A 23,766-nucleotide genomic window follows, 5' to 3' on the forward strand; every position below is an offset into this window, starting at 1 on the left:
TGTGCCTGTGGACCTGAGGATGAAAAACATCACAGAAAAGCTGGGTCTCCTTCCAGCACCCTTTATACACAGCAGTGCTGTCATTTGAATAGAAGCCAGGTTGGCTGATTACTTTTGGTAATCTTTAGTTGAGGAAAGACATGCTAGTACCTCTGGTAGTACTAAGACTGAATGAAAAATCGGTTTCATAAAGTCAGCAAGGGTCTGTGAGCTGCATGGATCATCACAGCAGGTTTGTGGCACTGTGAGCAGCACTGAGCCGTCAATGCTCAGGGTTTGATTCCAGGTTTTTAGTCTGTTTTTCATAAATCTGGTGGAAAAGGTACTGGCTAGATGACTTTGTGAGTCAATGAAGAAATAAAATCCTATCATACTACTTTGATATTTTGTCTTTATCATGTAGTCTTTTTTCACTACTATTTTCCTAAGGTGACGTTTACTTTGAAGAATTTGGAAAAAACTCCATGATAGCAGAACATCACTAGAATAAAGGGCTTGTTCTTCAGGAAAAGTTTTGTAATTGATTATTTGTCATGATGCTTCTTTATTATGAACAAGTGCCATCTGATACTTCTGTGCAGCAGAATGAAGAGGGGAGATACATTAATTCTATTTCATTTGCAGTGCACTGTCACCTGTGGAGGTGGAATAAGGACTCGTAATGTCACTTGTGCCAAAAATAATGATGAGCCATGTGATAGTTCCAAGAGACCAAACTCTAAAGCCCTGTGTGGTCTTCAGCAATGCCCTTCTGCTGGGAGATTTCTGATGCCCCCACAGGCACCCAGAAGAGGCAAGATCATAATCAGAAAAACAACTGCTGATCCTGAAAGGAGTCTTCCTCGCAGAATACCCAGACCAAACCCCAGGTTCCACACAACAACAAGAATACCCAAGCATGAAGGTGTAACTTCCTGTTTGCCTACGTCCTCTGGTTTGGGTAATGTCTCAGGAAAAGAGGGAGCAGCCAACAGGACATTACAAAATAATTTTGCTGGATCAACTGATGTTTACAACTACCCAATTGTTTCTACTGAAAATAGCTCATATCTAAATACTACTTCATGGCCTTTTCGTAACAGCTTAAATAGTGAAATTATAAGGCATGCTGAGAGCACCTCTAAAAGTGAGCCAGTTTCTACTGCAGAGAGTGAGATGCAAAGAAGTGAGGACACTCCTGTTTCCTCTTTTACCAGTAGTCCAGGAATAACTTCCAGCTATGATTACTTAACTGAAGAATCTGACAACACTGATGGGCCACTTGGAGTTAGCAAGAAACCAGTTGATCTCTTTTACAGCACAGAACTCAGTCCTGAAATTGGAACCAGAAGCACAACCTTGGACACTGCCTCTCCTGTCATTCAAAATGAGAGTGTGACTTCTCAGTCCCCACCAGAATCTCATCACCAAGACCCTTCTGTGCTCAATCCTGTTAGCAGAGCAGCACAAGGGCTGGCACTTCCAACAGCAGCAAACTATGTCAGTCTGCAAGTTGATATGCCTGCTCTAGAGGTAACTACCCCACAAGCAGTGGTTACAGAAATGCCCTCAGAGCTTGGTCATGCACCCAGAGACCAGACTGACAGCAGAGAAGAAATAAAGCTGCCTGACACCATAACTACCAGCACACAATCCACAGCTCCCAAGCATGCTCTGAAGAACCAAAGTGCAGCAACTGAGGGTGTTTTAATGAATGTCACAGAAAACAGCCATGTAATAACATCCAGCAGTTTGTCCAGTGATGCCTACTGGATAGTAGGCAACTGGAGTGAGGTAGGTTATTTTTTGGTCGTAAGAAGTGGAGTGTGTGAACAGCTGTCTGAAACACTGCTCAAGAAGCAAAGTTTGTCACAATTATCTGAAATCAGTATCATACATATGAAATACTTATCACAAAAAAAGTGGTAACTTGGGATATCTAAGATTAGGTTGCTTACAGAGAATTAATATAGTCATCATGGGGTGTAGTGGTTTGGTCCAAAATATCCATCTATTACTTACTTATTTTCTTTCTGTGAGAGAGGAATTAGGAGAAAGCAAAGCAGGTACAAAACTTAAAAGAATATAAAGAAGTTTATTAACAGACCTAAAAGAAAGGGGGGAAAAAAAATCAGACTAAACCTTCAGAACACTTCTCCTCCCCCCACCTTTCTCCCTTCTCCGAACACTGACAATGTAAAAAGACAACCCTTGAGATGTTCAGTCTGTTTACCACTTCTATAATAACCTTGTTCAGTTCACTTAGGGAGAGGAGTCCCTCTTACTCATGCTATGGAGACATCTCCACAATAAACAGTTCTCTCATGGATTCAATGTCACAGCGAGACAGCCGCCCGGGTTGGTTCTCTGCTCACATGTGGAAGTCCCTTTCCCCAACTTACAGCTTTCCCCACAACTGTTTTCAAGGGTCCAATCTTGAGCTAATGGGGTACCATTTTAAGGTTGAGCTGTTCAGAAACAAAGGTTCTCTTCACCCATCTCTGGGAGCATCTTCATCTCTAGGAATAGAGGCTCTCCCCCTTCCCTGGGAGCAAAGGGTCCTCATCAAATTACAGCTACTGTCATTTGCTTATTTCAGCACAAGTACTTCTGCTCACAATTACAGTTTGAATGCTTCAACCCCCCATGCTTTCATGGAATTACAGTGGGTACTCTGATGTATCACAGTCCATCCCCACCATAGCTTTACAACAGAATTTCAACTTCTGAGCTGGAAGCATCTCCTCTTTCTCCTCTCTCAGGGTTTCAGCTCTTCCTTCTTCACTGACTTTGGTGTCTTTATGGCATTGACTCGGGAGAGGATTCCTGTCTGCAGTCTTCATCTGTTCTGGAGGAAACTGACAGCACTAAAAGGGTTAATCTCACCCGGGCCTTGCAGCTGGAGTTCGCTTATTGCTGTTGGCCACATGATCTTTGCCGGGCAGTGGGGCAGTGGCCTCAGACGAGCCCCAGCCGAACCAGGAGCTGCCTGCACAGAGCAGGGCTGGGGGGAGCCACGGCTGGACGAGGGCCGTGCCACGGCTGACCCAGCTGGGCTGAGCAAGGCCCGGCCCAGCCCTGCTGGGCCACCTGCAGGCCCCCCCCCCGCTACCTGTCCAAAAGCTGGAAGACAAGAGAAGCTTTCCCGGGTTCTGTACGTTCTTAAATGTGGGTCGCAGAGGTGTGTCAAGCTTCTTAAGTGGCTTAAAAAGTTGCCAATATTCAAACTAGCCAGTTGATAGGTTCTGTTAGGTCATAGAGGAAGCTGTAAGCACCTCTTTGCAAGAGAATCATTTCTGTGGCTGATGGAGCCCTCTAACAAAAAACCCAAACTCTACTAAACCATGACATGGGGCCTGGTCACATTTTACAAATTTCCACTGTAAAGTTTTATTTTTATGTAAAAACGGTTCTTTTTATGCTAATGGATTTTATATTCCTGAAATCATGATACCTAAAGTGAGAGATGTTGGTATCTGAACTAATCACCTCATTTTTTGATCACCTTTTTTACCAAGCTAAACAAGGTCAAATCTAAAAACCGTCTAGCCCTGATCTGCCACTGTGTCTCAGTATTGATGAAGAAGGGTATCTAAGGTCTGTTTCTGTGTACCTGTTTACTCTTGGGTCTGCTGGGAATGATTCAAAATCACAGAAATGCAGAAATGCAGGGCCAAAAAGGACAGCATGGGATGACTAAGTGTATCCCATGTCAGTGGAGGCGCATCTAGACCCCCAAGATCATGTTGGATGCAGACAGTGGGTAAGACCCCTGCTCTGTCACCATTGCATCAGCACTTGTTCAGGACATACACTGCTGATGGCAGTTTGAAATTTCATGTTGTGCCTTCCTGTGGCCGGGTGAGAATGGCCTTAGCTTCCCATGTTGTAGTGGCACATGAAGCATTCCCTCCTGCACATATCGCCCTGTAAGAGAAGACCTGTGTTTAGATCTGCTTGGGTGGAAGAGCCTACAAGAGAACATCAAGGAAAGGTTGTGGCCCCAAGCCCACCACAGCCTGAGCAAAGGCCTGCAATGCAGAGATGTTACCTTCTGTCCTAGTCATTTGTTATCCACCTTGAAATATTTTCCTTTTACATAGCCAGCATCTTCCATACTGAAAATGAAGATTCTCTTTTTTATATGCAGGCTGTGGAGGACAATTATCTTCTTAATAACTCTTTTGGGGTCTGACTTCTAAATTCTTTTCAGATTTTCCTTGGGTTCTCTAAATATCTGGGGACTTTGTTGTTCTTGTCTGATCTTGCTTCAGTATCATCATATATTTCTTTATCAGTGATGTTCATTGTGGCCCCAGCGGACACGTGGCATATAAAATTGAGTAGTTACTATAGTTTTATTTAATATCCTCTTTGTAAATGCAGAAATGAGATTTGTCTTGTTTTGCAACCTTCTTGCTTTGATTTATTCAATTTGTGGTCCATTGTAAACCCTGGATCCCTTCTACAGTATTTCTAGATCAGCAGAAGTTCTCAGTTACATTTGGGAGCTACGTGTGTGTGTGTGTGTGTGTATGTGTGTGTTTGTATTTATATTACTTATATTTATATTTATACTTATATTTATATGTACACACACATGTATGAGTGCATAAAAAGTTTTCCCTGAATGTAGCATTTTGTATCTATTTTTGTATTTCAGGCTACCACTTTCTTACAGTTTGTATTGTGAGGAGATGTCATCAAATCAGATTTCAACATTCCTTCCAACTCTCCTTACTTGTCATCATCTTCAAATGTCTTAAGTGCATACTGTCTTTCCTCATTCAGTTAGTTGATGAAAATGCTGAAGAGAGCCTGGTTTTGGACAGAGCCCTGCAGATTCATGTTTGAAATGTCTGTTCATTTTGACACTGAACCACTGAGAACCACTTTATCACAGTTTTTCAGTTAGTTGAACACCAATATTGTAATTATTTCACCTAGACTGTATTTCCACCATTTGCTAAAATAATGCTTTGTGCAATCATGTAAAAATGCATCATACCAGCCAGCTCCTTATTTTCATTAAGCCATGTCCCCCTGTCAGAGAAGGATTAGACTCAATTGAGTTATTTCTTCTAGATAGGTCCATGTGGGCTTTTCTGTTGCTTTATCATCTTTGTCAGTATTTGCCATTTTGATCTTGATTGTTTAATAATTTGGTTTTTATCTTCCTGTGAAGTCAGCTTGGTGAAGCATTCCATTAGACCATAGATAGGACTTTTTATTTTCCTGGAGATAAACAGAAAGATTTTCTTATTGAGTCTGCTGGGACTTCTCCAATTTATTATAAAAATTAATTCTCAACTGTTAAAAGATTATTGAAGAACACTTGAATGAATGTAGAGATAAGGTTAATACATTTGATTTCACAGAACTGATGAAGTCAATTTGATGATACTTAATAAATCTAACTTTGTTGTCCTTTAATGATTTAGTCATCTTTTGCTATTCTCATTCAAGATATTGTTTCTTGTTAAAATAAACTTTATGGGAAGTGTGGCACATTTAACTTATTTTTTCCAATTTGAAGAAGTGATGAAAAAGAGAATTTGTAGAGCCTCAGTCCTTGGAGATATTCTGAAGCCGTCTGGACATGGTTCTGGGCAACTGCCTCTAGGTGGCCCTGCTTCAGGAAAAGTCCTTTCCAGTTCCAACCATTCTGTGGTTCTATTAGTAAGGTCAGCTATTCTCTTTCTCATTAAATAAAAGTTACCTATTTCAGACACACACCTTGAGTCTAACATTCACAGAACCTTTTCTTTTTGTTCACTACTTTTACTTACTTTTCAATGTACAGTTTTGTGACCTGTTTTTGTTCTTTCTGTGTACTCATCCTCAGTAAAACTTTGAGCTTGTTTTTAGAAGACATCTCTCCATTTCAAGACCACTGCATCTACCTGGGTACCACCACTTGGTGTTGCTACACTCTTTCTCTTTTAGTAGCTGCCAATATTCTGACATTGCTTTGCTCTGTAGGAGATGTCCATACTAGTAAATAAATAGTTCCAAGAACAGTGATCGTCACTGGATGGAAAGGTGTGACCTGTCCCATAACAGGGCTGGCAAGTGCCCCCTCAAGGAAGACCACTAATTTCAGTAGGGCAAAACAGTGCCCAGTTACACCAGTGCCTGTCTATAACTTTTACTTCCTTTCCTACTAGTTTCCCGGGCCATTCTGGGCTGTCACTTTTCCCTTTCTAAGAGCTTTCTGGATACCAGAGATACTTCATTACCACCAGATCAGCTCATTCTATTAGCACCTCTGCTATTGGTCATGTAAAGTCACCTGCACTTTTCCTCTTCTGGGATCGACATCTGCTGTGCCAAGAGGAAATCTTGGTTCCCAAATGACAAAAGGGAAAAGCAGTATGTCTTCAGAAACTTACTTAGCATCAAACGAGAGTCAAGAAAGCTAAGGCTTTATCCTCAAACCGTTTGCAGTATCATGCCTTTCTCTCTTGACCCTGCGCTTGCACACAGCAGGGTTTGAAAGAGTCCTGCTGTTCCACCTTCCTCAGACAAGAACATAAAGCTTTCTCAGTGTGATCTGCCCAGCATCATCCGTGGAGCTGTCTTTGGTCTTCTCACATGTGCTCAGAATGTGGCGTTGGTCAAAAACTAAGCAACCTTTCAGTAAAGTCTTGGTGTTGTCTGACTGGTGCTGGGGAGGGCATCAACCCATCAGAAAGCAGGACAAGGGCAGTCCATCCTCTCAGTCAGAAAAATTGTTTTGGAAAGGTGTGTCACTAGGCATGCAGTTTCCTTTAACAGGACCTTTGTGGCCTCTTGGATACGTGTCTCAGGACTCTCCATGTCTTCAGTGTTGATTTTTTTTTTTCCTGTATTAGCTTCAGCTTAAGTTTCCTTATTTTTCCAAGGACACTTACTCAGCTTTCCATATTTAACTTTCCCACTTCCTCACAGGGAGTTCAAACCCCACAATAGCATTTGCATTCTTCATTGTTATGTTGACTTAATCCAAGATTATTTATGCTGTTTCCCGTGCCAGCTAAAGACTGCTTAGTGTGTGTTGGGTTTGGCTCTGTGGGTGTAGTTTGCTGTCCCACCCTTTCTGAGGCAGAAAAAGGTAAATGGGCGTCTCCAACCACTTTCCACCCCTTCCTGCTTCAGAATACAATGACAGTGTTCGGGTTTTTTTGTGAGGAGTGTGCACTCTTGGGATATGGACTGGAATAATCAATATTCTCTTTCCTCAGACACTAAAATCCTCCCAAATGTTGAAAACACTCAGCCACTTTCTGAATTAATAATTTAGAGAAACATTTTCCTGTGTAGTTTTCCCAAGATTCTCATGCATTTATTTAAGATTTTCAGCATCATGCACTCAATTAACTGACCATCTCATCAGCAGTATGAGGTAGTATGAGGGGTAGAGAGGGCACAGTGCTGAAAATTGGATGCAATTACATTTTATATGGGATCCCCAAAGATAAAAGAAGAAAACAGTGGGACAGCTGGTACAGATTTAGAATGTCTCAGTAAGCAGGAGTTTGCCAAAGAAAAGAAGTGTGTAGTATAAATCAGGATCGGTATTGTCTTAAGAAACCAAAAGAAAGCCCTTCTTCAGAATACTAAGTAAAATTTAGGTGAATCTGAAGTCTTCTTTTGAGTATCTCAGATAACATATGTCATCTAAAATGGCTCTAGATATATATAGGTTCCAGGATTGTTCCCAGAATGATGTACTAATTTTGAGTTTGCCCCTGGGCTTTCCTCTTGCCCTTGTGCAGTGCTCTACAACCTGTGGAATGGGGGCTTTCTGGAGACACGTGGAGTGCAGCAGCAGGAATACATCTCACTGTCAGGACATGAAAAAGCCTGATCCTGCAAGGAGATGTTATCTCCGCCCATGTGCTAGCTGGAAAACAGGAAATTGGAGCAAGGTAACTTCATTCAGAGCTGTGTGTGAACAGTAAGCTTGCAAATTTCAGTGAGTATGAAATTCTACATACTTCATTTTTAAAGCAATTATTTACTCAGTGAATGCATACATGATTCCCAGTTGACTATTCAGCACTAATTTGCCTATTTCCTGACCAAGTTATATCTGGAAATACATCTGCTGTGAATTTTGTTCTTCCTGTGGTGGGTTGTGCTCATTAACTCTTGCCAAAGCAAGAGCCAAAGCAGGACTCACTGTTCATGTTCTATGGAGAGGGCAAAGCTGTACATAGTTGCTTGTGGCATCTTTTTAATCTCTGCCTCTAGGGGCATAGCCTAATTTTAAGAAGCAGTGGGAATTTGGAAGAGGGAGTTGTCGTGTTCCTATTCACCCTTGTCACCATGTACTATCTCTTATACCATATGGTCTGTTTCCCATCCACGTAACCTCTAAGTTTTACATTGAATAAAAAAACCAAAAAACAACAACAATGAAACAAAACAACAAACAAAAAACCAAACAACAACCAAAGAAAAAAGCCAAAAAAGCTAAAAGCAAATTGTACTGGGGAGAATGCCTGCTATGTACAGGGTTCTGTTTGGTCCTAGTTTTGTACCCATGGCCTGGTCAAGGGACAGAAGAGTGTCCAGGCGGCTAAGTGGAACCCAAAGAATTGTGCTTGAGTTCCATCTTGGTATTTTAAGCTGTGTGAAGAGCACCTGGAAGGACTTTGGTGACTTCTTGAAGCTTATTACATTTTGTCTTCATGCAGTCTAAAAATAGAGTTTCAAACCACAGGTTACTTTTCAAGACTACAAAGAGATAAACTAAAAAATTCTGGTTTAAATATTGTTGATTTAATAAGGAAAAAGATAGGTGTGTGAAACTTTCTCAGTACAGACCATTTCTGTGGACAATGTTGTTGCCATTGGGCTAGATGGCAGATTGATAGAAATAAAAGGTTATAGTTACAAAACCTGTGGTATTATTGAGCTCTTTGATGTAAAATTGATTTGTACAGGAATTACATGCCTGTTTAGAAAGTTCAGGAAAGGCCAAGGCTTTATATAACTACATTTAAGCCTTCGAAATTAATTTTAAAAGATGCATAGACATCCTGCCCTCGCAGCTGCAGTAGGGCAATTTCACCTTCACTTTTTCTTCATAGATGTCATTGCTCTAGCAACAAGTGAATGATGTTCATGTCACAAAAAATAGCTAGCAATCAGGTTTAGTGACAAAATATTACAGAAGCAAATTTTAAAAAATGTCGGTCCAGTTATGAAACAAGTTTGAGGCAAGAGGCTTCTCCTATCAGATTTGTGTTACCCTCCTTATTTTCCATCAAGTGAACTATACAAACCTAATTACAATTTCCTATAAAATTGACTAAATTCTGCTTGCTTTACAAGTGGCAATTGTATTTTGTTACTCATTTCAAATATTTTTAAGGGACCTTATCACGGCAAGATGGCTGGGTTCCCTGCTTGTGTAGTAGAGCTTTTTCTGCTCCTTTACTTTTACCTAATTTTTCCCCACTCCTAAAAGAAAGGTGCCTCAGCCTAAGTCTTAGCATCTGAGTTTAATGACAGATATAATTTGTATATATTTTGAGGCTGTTGTTCTCAGTTTCTTACACAGTCACTTCCGTCCACTGTTTCTATCCAGACAGACGGAAACCTGTCCTGTGGACAAGAGTAAGGATTCCCTTTCCATCCATTCTTCATCTCCTAGGAGACGTATTGTATTCAGGTTCCTTGCTCAACTAAGGATGCTTATTTGTGCAAAGGAGAACAGAATCAGTTGCTATTGCATCATAGTGGTAAAAGAGGAAAGCTAATCTGAGATCATTCAACTGGTGCAGTTGGAACTGGCTTTAATTCTAAGTGAAGACAAAATACGTATTTTTCCTTATCCCTGAGATAGCAAATTTAGTTCTTCCAGAGCAGGAAAGGTCCTGAGCCTTGGTGCCTGGGGACAGGACCTGGTGATGCTGCATGAGGCCTTGGAAGAAGCTCTGGCTAGAAATTGGAGACTGGAAGGGCTCACTTAGCTCCTCAGCAGAGCCCTAAGCTGAGCAGTGACTTCACAGGCTGTGAGTGAGGCTTAGGGTGCCTCTCTCCTCCCTCCCATTCTCTCAAACTCAGGCTGCTCTTGGGGTATGGATCCTCCTGGTGCCATGGAGGTGCAAGGAAGGCGAGGGTGGGAACTGCTACTCATTCCCTTCCTCCCTCCGAAGCAACTAAGGAACTGACAATATCCCTGCATACAGAACCCGTTTTTTTTGTATTTATTGCATTATGACTCTTTCACTATGACATTTTTGGAAATAGCTGGCAAGATTTCCCAATTAAATATGTATCCATATTATTAACAGCCATAGCAGTGTAGGAGGGGAAGTACTTACATAGCATGTTCTGGGCTGCTGTAAGGAAAGCCACAGTGTTTAAGCCTCGCAACAGATTGCTGTTATGGTAAACTGGAAATTCCCTCTGTTCAGGATGCTCAAAGCTCAGGCTGTCCTCCTCCTCTGTGACTGGGGCAGGTACAGCCCCTCAGTGGAGCATCATGTGGAGATGTGCCTCTCTCTGTTTTGTGTACAGTGCTCTGTGAACTGCAGCAGAGGCTTCAAGACCCGAGACGTTCACTGCATTGATGTTCGGGAAAAGCGGCTTCTCAGGCCTTTCCACTGCCAGTTACTCAGCTATAAACCACAATTCAACACTAGCTGTAACACAGAGCCTTGCTTGCAATGGCGTGTGGAGCCCTGGAGTGAGGTACTGCTCTTTAAAAGAAACTTTGGGAACCAGCAATTTCCTTTCAGGTAACAAGCAGCTGTTAGATCCCATGCTGTCAGGTAAACTTCTGCTCCAAGGAACACGCAGCTGGTGAGTGCCACTCTGCAGTTCTTGTGTATGGCTACAGCAAAAAATAGCTGTTCATAAAATACAGGTGTTCGTAAGGCTTCACAGAATCATTCTTAGAATTGCACGTGATTTACAGCTGGAGTTGTAAATTACTGTATCTTGAAAGAGAGAAGCAGATGACCTGGAAGAAAATTTTTTTTAGCTATCCTATTGGATCAGTAAATGCGGTTCATTTAGATGAATCCTTTTTGCTGCCATTTTAATGTTGCTTTCTCATTATGGTGAATTTAGGATTTTCATTTACACTTTTGGACTGAAATTTTATGGGGCCAGAGGCTTAGATCAGACAAGATAAATCTGACTTTTTGGGTCCTTTTGTAGTATACATCTGTGCCAACAAACTCGGAGGCAGCCAGGCACATATTTATGTCAGCTAAAGCACATGGTCTGGTTATATTTTAAAATTTAACCCCACTGAAAGCAGCTCTGGAGAAAGTGTCATGATATTTGCCTTGTGGACCTGATGCTTCAGGATTTTAAGGGAAGTGATCACATTTTCTTTGCAGGGCACTAACAAATCACACCTCGAGGAGACCAGGGTATGCTGTCAGAGCAATCAGCAGGGGTTGGAAAAATAAAAATAGCCGAATGATTACACTTGTTTGCCACTTAAACTACTTTATAAAAACACCAGTCCAACCCTGACAGTTGTCCTCATGCTAAGGACACTGGATAGAAATGGATTGAGAAGGTTAATTTATCAGATGTCAGATACATTGCTCTGTCCATAGGGGTGCAATTCCTTGTAGGAGGAACAATGCATTATTCAAAGTATATTTGGTACTTTGTTTCATGCCAGAGTGTATTTCAAGTAGACTCTACTACAGACTTAGTGAAAAAATAGTAAAATATCAGTGCATAAGTAATTCTAGAATATGGACAGAAGAATGTTTAAAAAATAACCTGGGTCACTATCTTTGTATGAAACTTTTACTGCCAAACAGTTCAATTTTTGTATGGATTGAATTTTAATTTCCCCAACCACCTCATAAAAATGAAATGCTGCATCTTATGAACTTGTTCTGTCTTCAGTTAGTGTTATAGATTAATCTTGCAGACACATGACTTCTAATCTCATTCTTGTTAGAGAAGCTACTGGTGTTGGTGATGCTGATGAGCAGTTCTATGTTGCCTGTTCCGTGTAGCCACTTCTATGCTGTCCTTTAGTCCTTGCAGTAGGAGGAGCTGCCAGGAGCAGCTTTTCCCCAAGTAACAGCTTCTTCCCTGTCTCCTTCCAAGCACATGGAATAAGTGCCTCAGTGCAGACCTTTTCTTCATGTCTTCTTCATTTGATGTGCAAGCTAGCTCATATATCTTTCTAAACCCATGGGCCAGTGACACGGGGTTCTTGTTACGTGTGGCCCCACATTTCTGCATGAACATGTCTAGCTGTCTCTGTGGCCTGTTTCTGGTTTCTCATCCTTTCCCACCTCTGACTGGGCCCCTGTTTTGTCAGTGTTCGAGGACGTGTGGTGGTGGCCAGCAGAAGCGGCGCATCTACTGCCCCCGGGAAGGGCTCTGTGACTGGACCAAAAGACCTGATGCCGTTGCATCGTGTAACAGGCAGCCTTGCACACAGTGGATTCACCAGGCTTGGAGCCCGGTAGGATTCACTTTATTTCTGTCTTGTTTCTTGTCATATTGTTGGCCATATGTGGTCGTGTTGTGCACATGTATCTGAACTGCAGTACCTGTACCTGTACTGCAAGTACAGTTTCTTGTGCAAGAGAAGAACTTTTGAAAACAGTACTGAGCATTTAATAGCCAGCCTGTGTCCATTCCTTCAGGTGACAGATATTGTAGCTTCTACTTCTTGTTGCTGCATTATATGTTGCTGGAGGGCTGCAATTTTTATCTTGTCTAAGAAAAAAGGAGTTTCAACATTAACGTTCCTCCATTGCTCATTTGAAATTTTCCACTGTTTGCGACTATTGGAGGGGATTGGGTTATTCTCAAAACAACTTGGGGGAATATTGTGCTTGCCCACACAAAGAGAAATTCTGAATTTTGACCAATAGCCTCCTACTTAGTACTTGGAAATCTTACTGACAAATATGAGGCATATTTTTGGGGAACCTTCCAGTATCTGCTATACATATTTATCTATAGAGAAATTGGTATATATGATAAACCTTTCCCTCCAGTTTCCTTAATCAACATTGCGTACATTACAAATACTCCTCCCAGGAGAATGGAATATTGAAGGAGTGCTAAAAGCAGGAGCCACAAATAATGAAATGATGGAGTCTCATTTAACACAGAAAATGTAATGAGTTGGTTTTGACACAAAGCCATTAGATGAGACATGACTACAATGTAATGTAGAGTTAGTGTAACACTTAAATATGGAAGTGAACTGCATAAAATAGGCAATCGAATACCAAATGTTATAGCAACTATTTTATTGATTTATTAATCCCATATTGATTTATTCATTAATAATTTTACTTTATAAAAATATTTTAAACATAAATATAAAGTTGTTGCAAGAATACCTAAGATCTTTCAGTGTACCTCACACCAGTACTGTTGTGTTTCATGCACAGAGATATGCATTACAGAGGGGACAACTTGCAGAAAAATGACAGAGGTTCCACTTCTGCCTTCGTCTCTTGTGCTTCATTAGCTGACATTCTCTTTCTGCTGAATTATTTGTCTCATTTATCTGCTGGCACTATTTATCTGTAGAGAAAAAGAATTTAAAACTAATTGGAATTCTGAGACACTCTGGGAAGTCAGAAGAATTAAGTACATTTACAGAATGGTACAGGACGATATTTTAGAAGTGTTTGGGTTTTATGGCCTTCTGTGTGCAGCCAGAACAAGGAGCTGGCAGTTCTTTTGTGGTCATAAAGAAAGGGTAACCACTGTTTAAATGCCAGGAAAGAAGCAAAACCTTTCTTGGGCTTTTATTAAAATCTTAGTTTGATCTTTTTTAGACCTAACATTGCAATCAGTTATTCACGTTTAACTTAGATAGTCAGAAAACACAGGAAGCAAAAAATGTCCTAATTTGTACTAATTTGGTTTACTACTCTCTTATATTGTAGAACTGGCATTGCAAATCTTCCTTTTCCTCCCTGTAGAAAACAGTCCTCTCCCTCTATTTACACATTCCAAGATGCTGTATTTATATTATTTACCCTCTACTGCATCCTGCCAAATCTGGCCAAAATGCGCCATGGAGGTGTCTGGATGCAGCAGACAAAGTACTGTAATGCCATTGCTTCTGGATCACATGGCAGTTTTAGCTTCCTATTACACCACAGCTGGCATATTACAAAATTTCCATGTAAAAAAAAGTTTCATATATGTTAAAATTACTTCTTTTCAGTGCACTGTTTCTTGTGGAGGGGGCATTCAGCAAAGAACTGTGAAATGCATGAATACAGGAACTAATGAAACTGAAGATGACAGTATGTGTGTGGATAAAGCCAAGCCCACGAAATATCAGAAGTGCAATCTGCAAGAGTGCAGGAAAAATACAGGTACAGTAATATACCTGCATGAAACAGTTTTCAGAAGGCGTTGTGCAGAGGTTCTGCAAAAACTGGGGACTGACTCACTCTGTCAACTTGTTTTGAGTACTGTGGGCTCAGTAATTACAGGTCAGCCTGGCCTGCTACTGCTTGGCTGCTCTGTTGGCAGAACCATGCTGTTGGGTCTTCCAGCTCTTTTGGCCTCATGTTGCCATGATGGGGAGTGCAGTCTCTGAGCATGCATCCCTAATTTATGATGCCACAACTAAATTACTAAGTCTGCTTGTATTGGCCTGTTTTAGGTAACTCAGGCTGCGTTGGGGACTGTGGAAGGACACATAGTGAGTCCAAAAGGATGCCATTTCTTAAGATAGATCCCTCTATGGAAACTGCAAATTCTGGACTGGAAGTGCAAGTAAAAAAATTCTTACAGACAGACACTGTAAAAAAATCAGTGTCCCGTAGGGTGAGACTGTCCAAAATCAAGAGGTGGAGAGAAGTACTTTTGTGAGTCAGAGTGTCCTGTACCTCTGTCCTTCAAAGGCCCAGGGACCCAGTTGTGTAGATGGTTAATAGCCCAGAAGAAGAGGCATCAGGGGAGGCAGAAAGCTTACAGAAGGATACAGATCTTTATGTGTAATCTGTGTACTGCTGTATCCAGCAGGTACCCTCAGGTAAGAACAGCAGCATCTCAGAGCCCTTCTAGTAAAGTCTTCAAAAGCCTTTTAGAGGGTGATCTTGCCTATACAGAGAGTATGTCAGCAAAATACAGCTAAGTGTTCTCATCTTCTTCACTACAGGGCTGCCCTGCAGCAAAGACCAGCTGTCGGTTCACTTCTGCCAGAGGCTGAAAGGCATTGGCAAGTGCTTGCTGCCATCAATACAGACTCAGTGCTGCTTCACATGTAGTCAGCCCCAGATTCGTAACAAAGCAAGACATGGGGATCTGCAAGGCTTCAAACAACAAAATTACATTAAATCTAGGAGAAAACCACCTCAAAACCCAGAAAACAACAACCAAGCAGCTTGGCACTAGCTGTTTTTATCTTGTTTCCTTGAATAGAGCTTTTGTTTACAGGTTTTACGTTCCTTATTTTTTTCTGAACCATCCAACATAAATGGAAATCTGTGATCAAAACTAGGAAAACACATCACCTAGGGTTATCAGTCATAATCTACTGCTTCATTTTTTTTTCTGTAGTAGTCCAAAATCTGTAACATAATTTACAATGTACCAGCAGCTAGTACTTCTTAGGCATGTGTAGATGCTAGAAACAGGCTTGCAAGAATTTTCTGATTTTTTGTAATGAATGTTTAACTTGTTCTTCCATCTCTTTTCTGAAACCCACTTGAAACACCAGCACTCGAGAGTGCTTAGTGAAGGTGGCCCTTGGGGCAACAGACACTTAACTGCCATGGGCCAGTTCTCTTTATGCCCATTTGCCTTCCTTTTTTAAGAACCAAGGTGAAGTGGCAGTGTTTCTCTGAATTCATTGCTCACTTCATAAATTTAAAAGAAGAGTTTTATAATATCTGTTTATGATAGGCAGGATGAATTGAAACATTCGTTTTTTTCAGGAGGAAAAATCTTCTCTTAGTACTTGACTGAACCTCTGAAGGATACCTCATCCATAATGTGTTCTTGACAGTGTTCTTCTGCTACAAATGTCTTGCTGTAACCTGAAAACCCCATCAATATGGGATGTTAAGTTCCCAGTTATGTTCTAAGCAACTTTTCTTGGTAGCACAAAAGCAAAACCATTTGCATCTACCACCTTAATAGAGTCAGGGAATCATTTAGGTTGGAAAAGACCTTTAAGATCAAGTCCAATCTCTAACTCAGTGCTGCCAAGTCCACCACTAAACCACGCACATCCCTAAGTGCCACATCTATGTGTCTTTTTTACACATTTAGGGGAGAAACCAGCAATATCTCTTAGACAGTTTTATACATTCCATCTGATAGAATAATTTCAGTGTAAAGAAAAATTTGGGTTTGCATATTTTTTGCTAGACAGGCAACAACATTCTGAAGTATCATCTGTAGTTCCTCTCCATTTAAAATTAACCATCTGAGGCCACTTGAAATCAGGTAAAGCAACCAAGTCAAAACTATGGCCAGTCTCCATAGCTGCAGGTATTCAGACACGAATGATACAAGTTAGCAGAACATAAAAAGCTGTCAGGAATCTGATGGAGCACAGAGGTTGCACCAGCTTGTTCTGCAGCAAAAATTTAACCTCAACACTTACCCTTTGGAAAGGGTGGTATTCTCTCTCTATTGACTTCTCACTTCCACCGGTTTTATGTTGTGGTCAGCTCCATTTGGTTCAAGAATATTACAGCTGCTGGGCAGAGGAACCAGGCACTGTAATGGGTTCCACAGTTTACGGCACAAAGAGTAAAGGAGTCACGTAGCGAGAAAGCGAAAGACTTCTAAGCAGATGTAGGTAAGGACAATTTGATGTTGAGTCTTTTGCATTTGAAAACTGAAATCCTTCTGTTCTTTGACAAATGATGAAGGAAGGAGCAATGAGACAACCCAGCTAAACAGGTTTTCTATTTTCATGTTAACTTTTATGACAGATTTCAACTTTACAGATTTAAACCTTTCTTGCAGCTTCACATGTGGCATGCAAGCATTTCAGCTGGAAATTTCCCATACTACATTTTGAAACCAATTTTACACCATCAGCATAAAGGCCAACTAACAACTGGAAACTTTGTAATTCACACAAATATTCAGTGGTAGAGCTATCATTTCATCCAGTATCTCCCAGCAGAGCATAAGCCCACATCCACAAGAGCACTACCATTCACTCACAGCAGACTTTTCCCCCATTGTAAATCCTTGATCATAGTGGAGCTGAGGGCTCCTGGGACAGGAATCTGAGGCCCAGAATAGTATCTGCATAGCTCGGGCCTCAGGCATGAGGGCACCACTAGCCAAACAGCCTATCTGTTTTGCTAGTGAAGAAAATGCCAAAACAAACTTCAGGGAACCAAGACTGGACACTTTGAACAAAACTGGGCATTTTGTAAAGAGCTGAACAAGAGCAGACATTTAGATTCCTTTGGAATTCAGTAGGATTTGGACACCTTGGTTCTTCATGCTTTTTTGAAAATCTCAGATTTGCACCCTACTTACCTTACAATTTCAGATTGTAGTGCAGGGAAATGTCACATTTTATGCAGTATACAGCGAGACGTGTGGTCATGAATCCAAGTGTCACTATGGTTACAGAACTATGACTAGCAGTAGCTTTTTTCCTAGACAGACCTTTATGAAAGTTAATAGAAGTATTTTAGCCTGGCTATAATGTATTAACCTAATGATGACCACAAGTCAAATTGTAATTTTTCAAAGGTTTGTGACCTTTGAATGAGGACTTACTTCTTCACTTGAAATCTCTGGGAGTTTGAAATATGCAGCATGGTGAGGTTAGATTTGTTAACCTCTGTGATGGCAATATAACCCCAGGTTTAGGTGCTGATAAAACAAAATCCACTGTTAAAAATGTGGTGCTAGATTAATAGACATGGGGATGACTTGCAGTGGTGCACGTGCATGCGTGCACACGCTCTTACAATAATAGATGTCTGTGGTGTTGCCGGCCAGCGCCAGACATGATGCTTTTTAAAGTTTCACAGTGTGCTTCTCTCCTTCTGGGGACCCTTTGAGCAATAGAAATCTGGGCAGGTCTTACTCCACTGGACACAGAAGTATTGAATCGTGCAGGAGTAGAGGTGTCTCGCCTGATTCAGGAAGGATTTGGGCAGGGCTTCGGCTTGGGCTGCATTGTGTAGAGCAGTTTCCCAATAGCCAAACAACCTGGACTGGTGGGCAGTGCAGATGTGCCTTACATTCCCAGAAGCATCCTATAGGATTTGGGCGGGACAACGTTCTGGGTCAGATTATTCTGTGCATAGAGGTACCTGCATAACATTTTATCCACAGAGGTCAGCAGAAGGAGGCTGCCAGGTATGTGGGCTAATGAGAAAGGAGCTGACCGAGTGGATATGGTGCAGATGGGAGGAAAATGCCTGCAGGAGTTGTTGTCCTTTCCAGTGCTCCTTAGGGCTAGTATGGAGTTAAACCATCTCTGCCTTCATTTTTTCTTCAGGGAGCTGAAATTTATTAATTTCATTTGAAATTAATGAAAAGTGAATAAATTATATTACAGACATTAGTCAAAATAGTCTTTCTACCCAGGGAAGTGCAGTCATTACTGTTGCTCAGCTTAAAACTTTAGGGAAAATACTGTGTCACCATGAACTGTTTTAACAGAGCAGTGCCACTGCTATTATGACACAGCTGTTCTTAAGTAAAGGTGGATTTATGATCTGAACCCAGATGGTCATTAGTCTCAAAACTGAATTGAATACTAAGTGCAGAGGTGTATTATTATTATTATATTATCATATTAGCCCAAGACACATCAGCTTCAACAGATTGCTCAGGAAAAAATGTGTATTTTTCACATTCACAGCTTGTTCTAACATTTCAAGGTTTAAAAAGCAAACTATGATGACATATTTGTTTCAAGCTTCAATAAATGGCATTGCATATGTTTGATGGCTCTGATATTTTCTGTTTCCAGTGCAAGAAGATTTGTACAATGGAATTTCCAGGAAAAAACAAAAGCCTTAAAAATATATTTTATGTGCCAAGGATCCCCATCACTGAGTTATTTTGGTGCTTGATACTTCAGCATAAAAGAGATCATTAAAAAAGGTGAGAGAAAAAGCAGAAGAATGCGGCATGGTGCTAAGTATAAATACACACTAAAAGGCTTCATTATTTCCTATGAAATAGATGAAATCCTACCACATCTAGTCTAAGCAGTTATGTCTGTAATTTCTTGGCGGCAAATGTGTGTCTCTTGAAGAATTGTGTATAATATTACCATGCCTATTTGTCCCCCGCCCCGAATCTTCTCAACACTCAGGTTCTGCAAGTCCTGCTGGAGCTTATGCCCAGGAACTTGATCAGACCAACCCTGATCCTTGACATGCTGCCCAGGAGCACAGCTTGGGCAGAGAACACCATCGGTTCTCACTCAGTCACCAAACTCCACCCATGCATCCATCCATGGGCTCAGCCTCACAACACCCTATGGAAGTTGCAGGAAGTTGCTCCTTCTTACTTTAGAAAGTAAGTGTGCATCTCCAGCCCACAGGGGCAGCACTCTGCACAGCTGCTCCCAGGGAGAGGATTGAACTGATCTGAGAAGTGAGTGGAAGCTCCCTCTGCTTTGCAAAGTGCCATTAGGCATTCTTGGATGTCCCACTGCTCAACACAGCCTGACGAGCAGTTCCTGTGGTTGCTGCACTGTGTGGCACAGCTTGCAGCACTCCCTTGGCTCAGCCAAGCATGCAGCACCCACCAAAGGAACTGCCTGTTGGCTGCCAACATCAGCTCAAAATTAAACCAACGTGGCGACATGATGAGGCAAAAGAAAGGGATTTCAGGTGGGGTGTTCCAGACAGAGGCACTTGATGCAGCACAGCTGATAGTTTAATTCTGTGGATATAGAAACAGTACGTTGCAGAGTTAAGAGGGAGAAACTTCAGCACTGTTGAATGTCCTATCTTTGTTTTCAGAGGGTTATCATGTTCCCTGGAGAACAGGAGTTGGTACCAGACACCTCTCTTCCTGGGATTGGTTTATCTGACTGTGTTTCAGAATGGTGATTAGTAAGAAACATGGTTTATTGCTGCTGCCCAGCACTGCAGCCTCTCCAGCCCTTATTCCCTGCAGTAGAATATGGGGAGTTCACATGAGGATATTGCTTATTTCTGTCACTAATTGATCCCAGCCTCCTCTTTTCTCCTAATGAAGAAGTGCAGGTAGCTCCAGAACACTCACAGGAACAAAACCTGGGATGAGTTAGCCTACAGATGCAGTGGTTACAGCAGTAAGACCCAGGAAATGAGAAATAACCTGTGCTGGTTTGGTCAAATTTAGAAATACATCCTCTGAGAGAAGGCACAACCACCCCTCCCCCACCAGGTTCAGGAAAAATAAATTTTCCTTGAAGGAAAGTGAAAGAGACAAAAACTATTTGACGAGCACACAGGAAAAGGATAATAATGCTAAATAATAAAACTTCTCGCTCTGCTGAGAGAAACCTGGGAAAATTTCAGAGTTCTTCCGTAGATCTCTTTCCCCCTCCCTGGAGCTGGGACAAGGTGGTGGGCCCACCTCCAGGGCCAAGAGCTTGGTGGAAAGTCCTCCCAGTGTATTCCGATGTTGAAACTGTCCAGTAGAGAGAAAAGGAAAAAAAAACGAAGTCCCAGGAAAATGGAAGTTCAACTCTCCAAAGGAAAAAGAGCTGAGGAAAAAAAAAACTGCCGAAAGCTGGCTGGAAAGAAAAGCAAGCTGGATGCTTCCCTTCCCTGTCGATCTCCTGCTGCAGCTGCACGCATAGAGCCGCCTCTATCTCTGTGTGACCTTGAACAAGCTGCAAACTGCTTTGAAGAAGTTCTGCTCGGTTTTTCCTTCCCCCTCTCAGGCTCAGTTTAAAGGCATAGAAAGGTACACAAATTAATTTCTGGGCATAGGGCAGCAATATGGGATACACATCATAAAGTCACCCCAAGACATAACCACAGGACCTTCAGAGTGGCCAACCACAGTCTGTAAGCTGACGTGTCCGGGATTTTAAAGGAACCTTTGATGAAAACCAAGAAGTTGCTAAATATCTGTGTTACAGTCAATGCCTACTTGATATCACAAACTAATAAAAAAGAAAATTTTTCAATATTCTTGAAGGCTTCTCCTAATTCACAGTTACCCTTATGAGTCATCAAGTTAGCTTTTGCTAGATCAAAGTTAAGGATTTGGGACAGAGGAAAATAGTTTCCAGGAGGGATTGGATGTTTTGGAAGGCAGTCTTTTGCTAGATCTCTGGAGTTACCTCTAGCTCTGTCATGTTACAAGCGGGTGAGAAGATGGTCTGGATTCAGTGATTCAGTGGCTTCAACTGGGATCTGAGGCATCAGAGAATGAATCATAGAACCACAGAATGGTTTGTGTTGGAAGAAACCTTAAAGATGGTCTAGTTCCAGCCCCCTGCTGTGGGCAGGGACACCTTCCACTAGACCAGGTTGCTCAAAGCCCCATCCAGCCTGGCCTTGAACACTGCCAGTGATGGGGCATCCACAGCTTCTGTGGGCAGCCTGTGCCAGTGCCTCACCACCCTCACAGTAAAGAATTTTTTCCTAATATCTAATCTCAGCCTACTCTCTTCCAGTTTGAAGCCACTCCCCCTTGTCCTGTCACTAGATGCTTTTGCAAATAATCTCTCTTCATCTTTCTTGTCAGCTTTCTTCAGGTACTGGAAGGTCACAATTAGGTCACCCCAAAGCCTTCTGTTTTCCAGGCTGAACAATCCCACTTCTCTCAGCCTTTCCTCACAGCAGAGGTGCTCCAGCCCTCTGATCATCTTGATGGCCTCCTCTGGAGTGGCTCCAGCAGGTCCCTGTCCCTCCTGTGCTGGGACCCCAGAGCTGGATGCAGTGCTCCAGGTGGGTCTCAGCAGAGCGGAGCAGAGGGGCACAATCCCCTCCCTCCCCTGCTGCCCACGGGGCTCTGGGGGCAGCCCAGGACACGTTTGGCTCTCTGGGCTGTGAGTGCCATGGCTGGGGCATGTCCAGCCTCTCACCCACCAGTCTGGGCAAAGGGCAGTGCAGGTTACTGTGGTGCTGGTGTTAAGGAAAGCTCCCATTGCAACACTGGCATACTGGAGTGATGGCAAATGTGGCATTAATAGGGAGCTGCCTTAAGGAAAACTCCAGGCTGAGGGAAGCTGATCAATGAACTATCAGAGAGGAAATGTTTTATTTCAAGCCCATCAGGACTCGTGAACAGAAGTGCAGTGAACCTTCAAGCTCCCCCCATGCTTATTTATACAGATGGCAGTCATGGAGATACTATGTTTCCTATTTATTCCCCTATATCTGCTATCTGTTTCATACGGTATCTGAACTAAAGAAGCTTGACATTAAATTCCCACCGTGTTCACTTGGAAGTATGTTTCCTTGTTATTCGGCTCTGGAAGTAAAAATATTGTCATGTTATAACATATGGGAGCATGAATCAGACTCATAACAAACAGTGCTGGGTGATAAAATTACTGTCCTGTGCTGCAGTGCCTATCTGAAAGATAAGGAATGGTGGTTTTCTGCAAATTCTTTTCCATGTGTCTCCATCCCTAGTCCCAGCCTTCATGGGACACACCCTGGCCCTGGTGGTCATTGCAAATCACTGGAGTAACAGACACACTGGAAGACCAGTGAGATTTTTGCTCCTAGCAGCTGTGAACATAGAAGTGACTGACTTCACCCTCCTGCCCATCTGATGCAATGTTGAGCCCAGCTGGTCTCGGCTTTGCAGCCACATAAAGTTGAAGTTTTGCTTTACATCTGAACTGAGGGGAGGCCATGAGCACCCCCAGGATCCAGCAAGAGGCAGGAGTTTGCTTACAGCAGATGTCCCTCTTACAGCAAGTGCTCCCTGCATGTCACCTGGAAGCTGACAGTTCCCTGACGATCCCGGGTCACTTCATTTCTGTTCATGCCTCTCTTCCAAGTTTGTGTTTAGGCAAGGAGGCAGAAGGGATGTCGCAGCTGCCAGATCCTGCTGTAGTTAATGGGAGCAAATACATGTCTTGGTAATTATTGTAGGTTACACGATCAGCAAACTTCAGATTTTGGCTGAAGCTTCCTGCTGGCACCGTCTGCCCTCCCACAGGGGTGGTCTGATTGACAAGGGTACCCCTGTTTACGTGAGACCCTGCTGGGAGCAGGCAGTGCTGGCCTCTGTGAGGGTGCTGGGGATTTGGATCTGCTGCTCCTTCGCCTTTTCAACACCCACTCAGACTCAGCATCAGTCCGCCTGACCTGCAGTCACCCTCCAGATGGGAAATATGTCTGTCAGGCCTTGCTGGATTCATGGTATCCCAAAGAGTAGTTGAGATGGGGAACACAAGAACGTTCTCTGCTGAGCTCAACAAATCCTTTGAGCAATCCAAGTCTCAGGGTTCACTGAGCTGTTGTTATGAGCATGTGAGGAGGTAAAATGTGCCACTAATACACTGGAAACTTTGTTCAGGGAGCTTCTATTCTGGTGCTGTGACTGCTGTGGCCATGACCCTTACTGGGTCATCTGAAACTGTAGAAAGGTAATCAAAACTGGAGTTGAAATCTTCCATCCAGTACAGACAGTCCCCCCTACCCTAGGTGAAGAATTGAGTTTGTCTGTGTAAATTGGAAGCAGCATTGGGAGCAAACTATGCTAGAAAGCTTAGTTTCTGAAAAGTAGAGTATTGGAGTGTTTGAAACCATTTTTGCATTAACTCAGATTCCATGAGTAATCATGAGCAATGTCAAAACTGATAATTTCAGTATTTCTGGAATGAAAATTCCTTTTGAGGGATGTTGGTCAGTGCTCTTCACAGGACAGAAAATC

At 42.3% G+C, this 23,766-nt stretch overlaps 1 protein-coding gene across 2 annotated transcripts in view; it reads left to right on the forward strand.

The window, feature by feature from the left end:
- Nucleotides 1-20,294, forward strand: part of ADAMTS12 (ADAM metallopeptidase with thrombospondin type 1 motif 12) — a 158,999-nt gene extending 138,705 nt beyond the window's left edge. Inside the window, exons 19-24 of one of the 2 annotated variants that reach the window (XM_042028551.1) lie at nt 625-1,773; nt 7,737-7,889; nt 10,492-10,665; nt 12,272-12,418; nt 14,150-14,303; nt 18,896-20,294. In XM_042028551.1, the coding sequence (XP_041884485.1) occupies nt 625-1,773; nt 7,737-7,889; nt 10,492-10,665; nt 12,272-12,418; nt 14,150-14,303; nt 18,896-18,945 (1,827 nt within the window). In that variant the 3' untranslated portion in view covers nt 18,946-20,294. Of the gene's footprint in view, nt 1-624; nt 1,774-7,736; nt 7,890-10,491; nt 10,666-12,271; nt 12,419-14,149; nt 14,304-15,094; nt 18,868-18,895 lie in introns of those variants that run through there. The other variant, XM_042028550.1, reaches the window with a different exon arrangement.
- Nucleotides 20,295-23,766: the final 3,472 nt, after the last annotated feature.

This window comes from Corvus kubaryi, unplaced genomic scaffold, assembly GCF_017639235.1.
Source record: "Corvus kubaryi isolate FWS band 111438036 unplaced genomic scaffold, C.kubaryi_AGA036_p1.0 37308, whole genome shotgun sequence".
Lineage (NCBI taxonomy): Eukaryota > Metazoa > Chordata > Aves > Passeriformes > Corvidae > Corvus > Corvus kubaryi.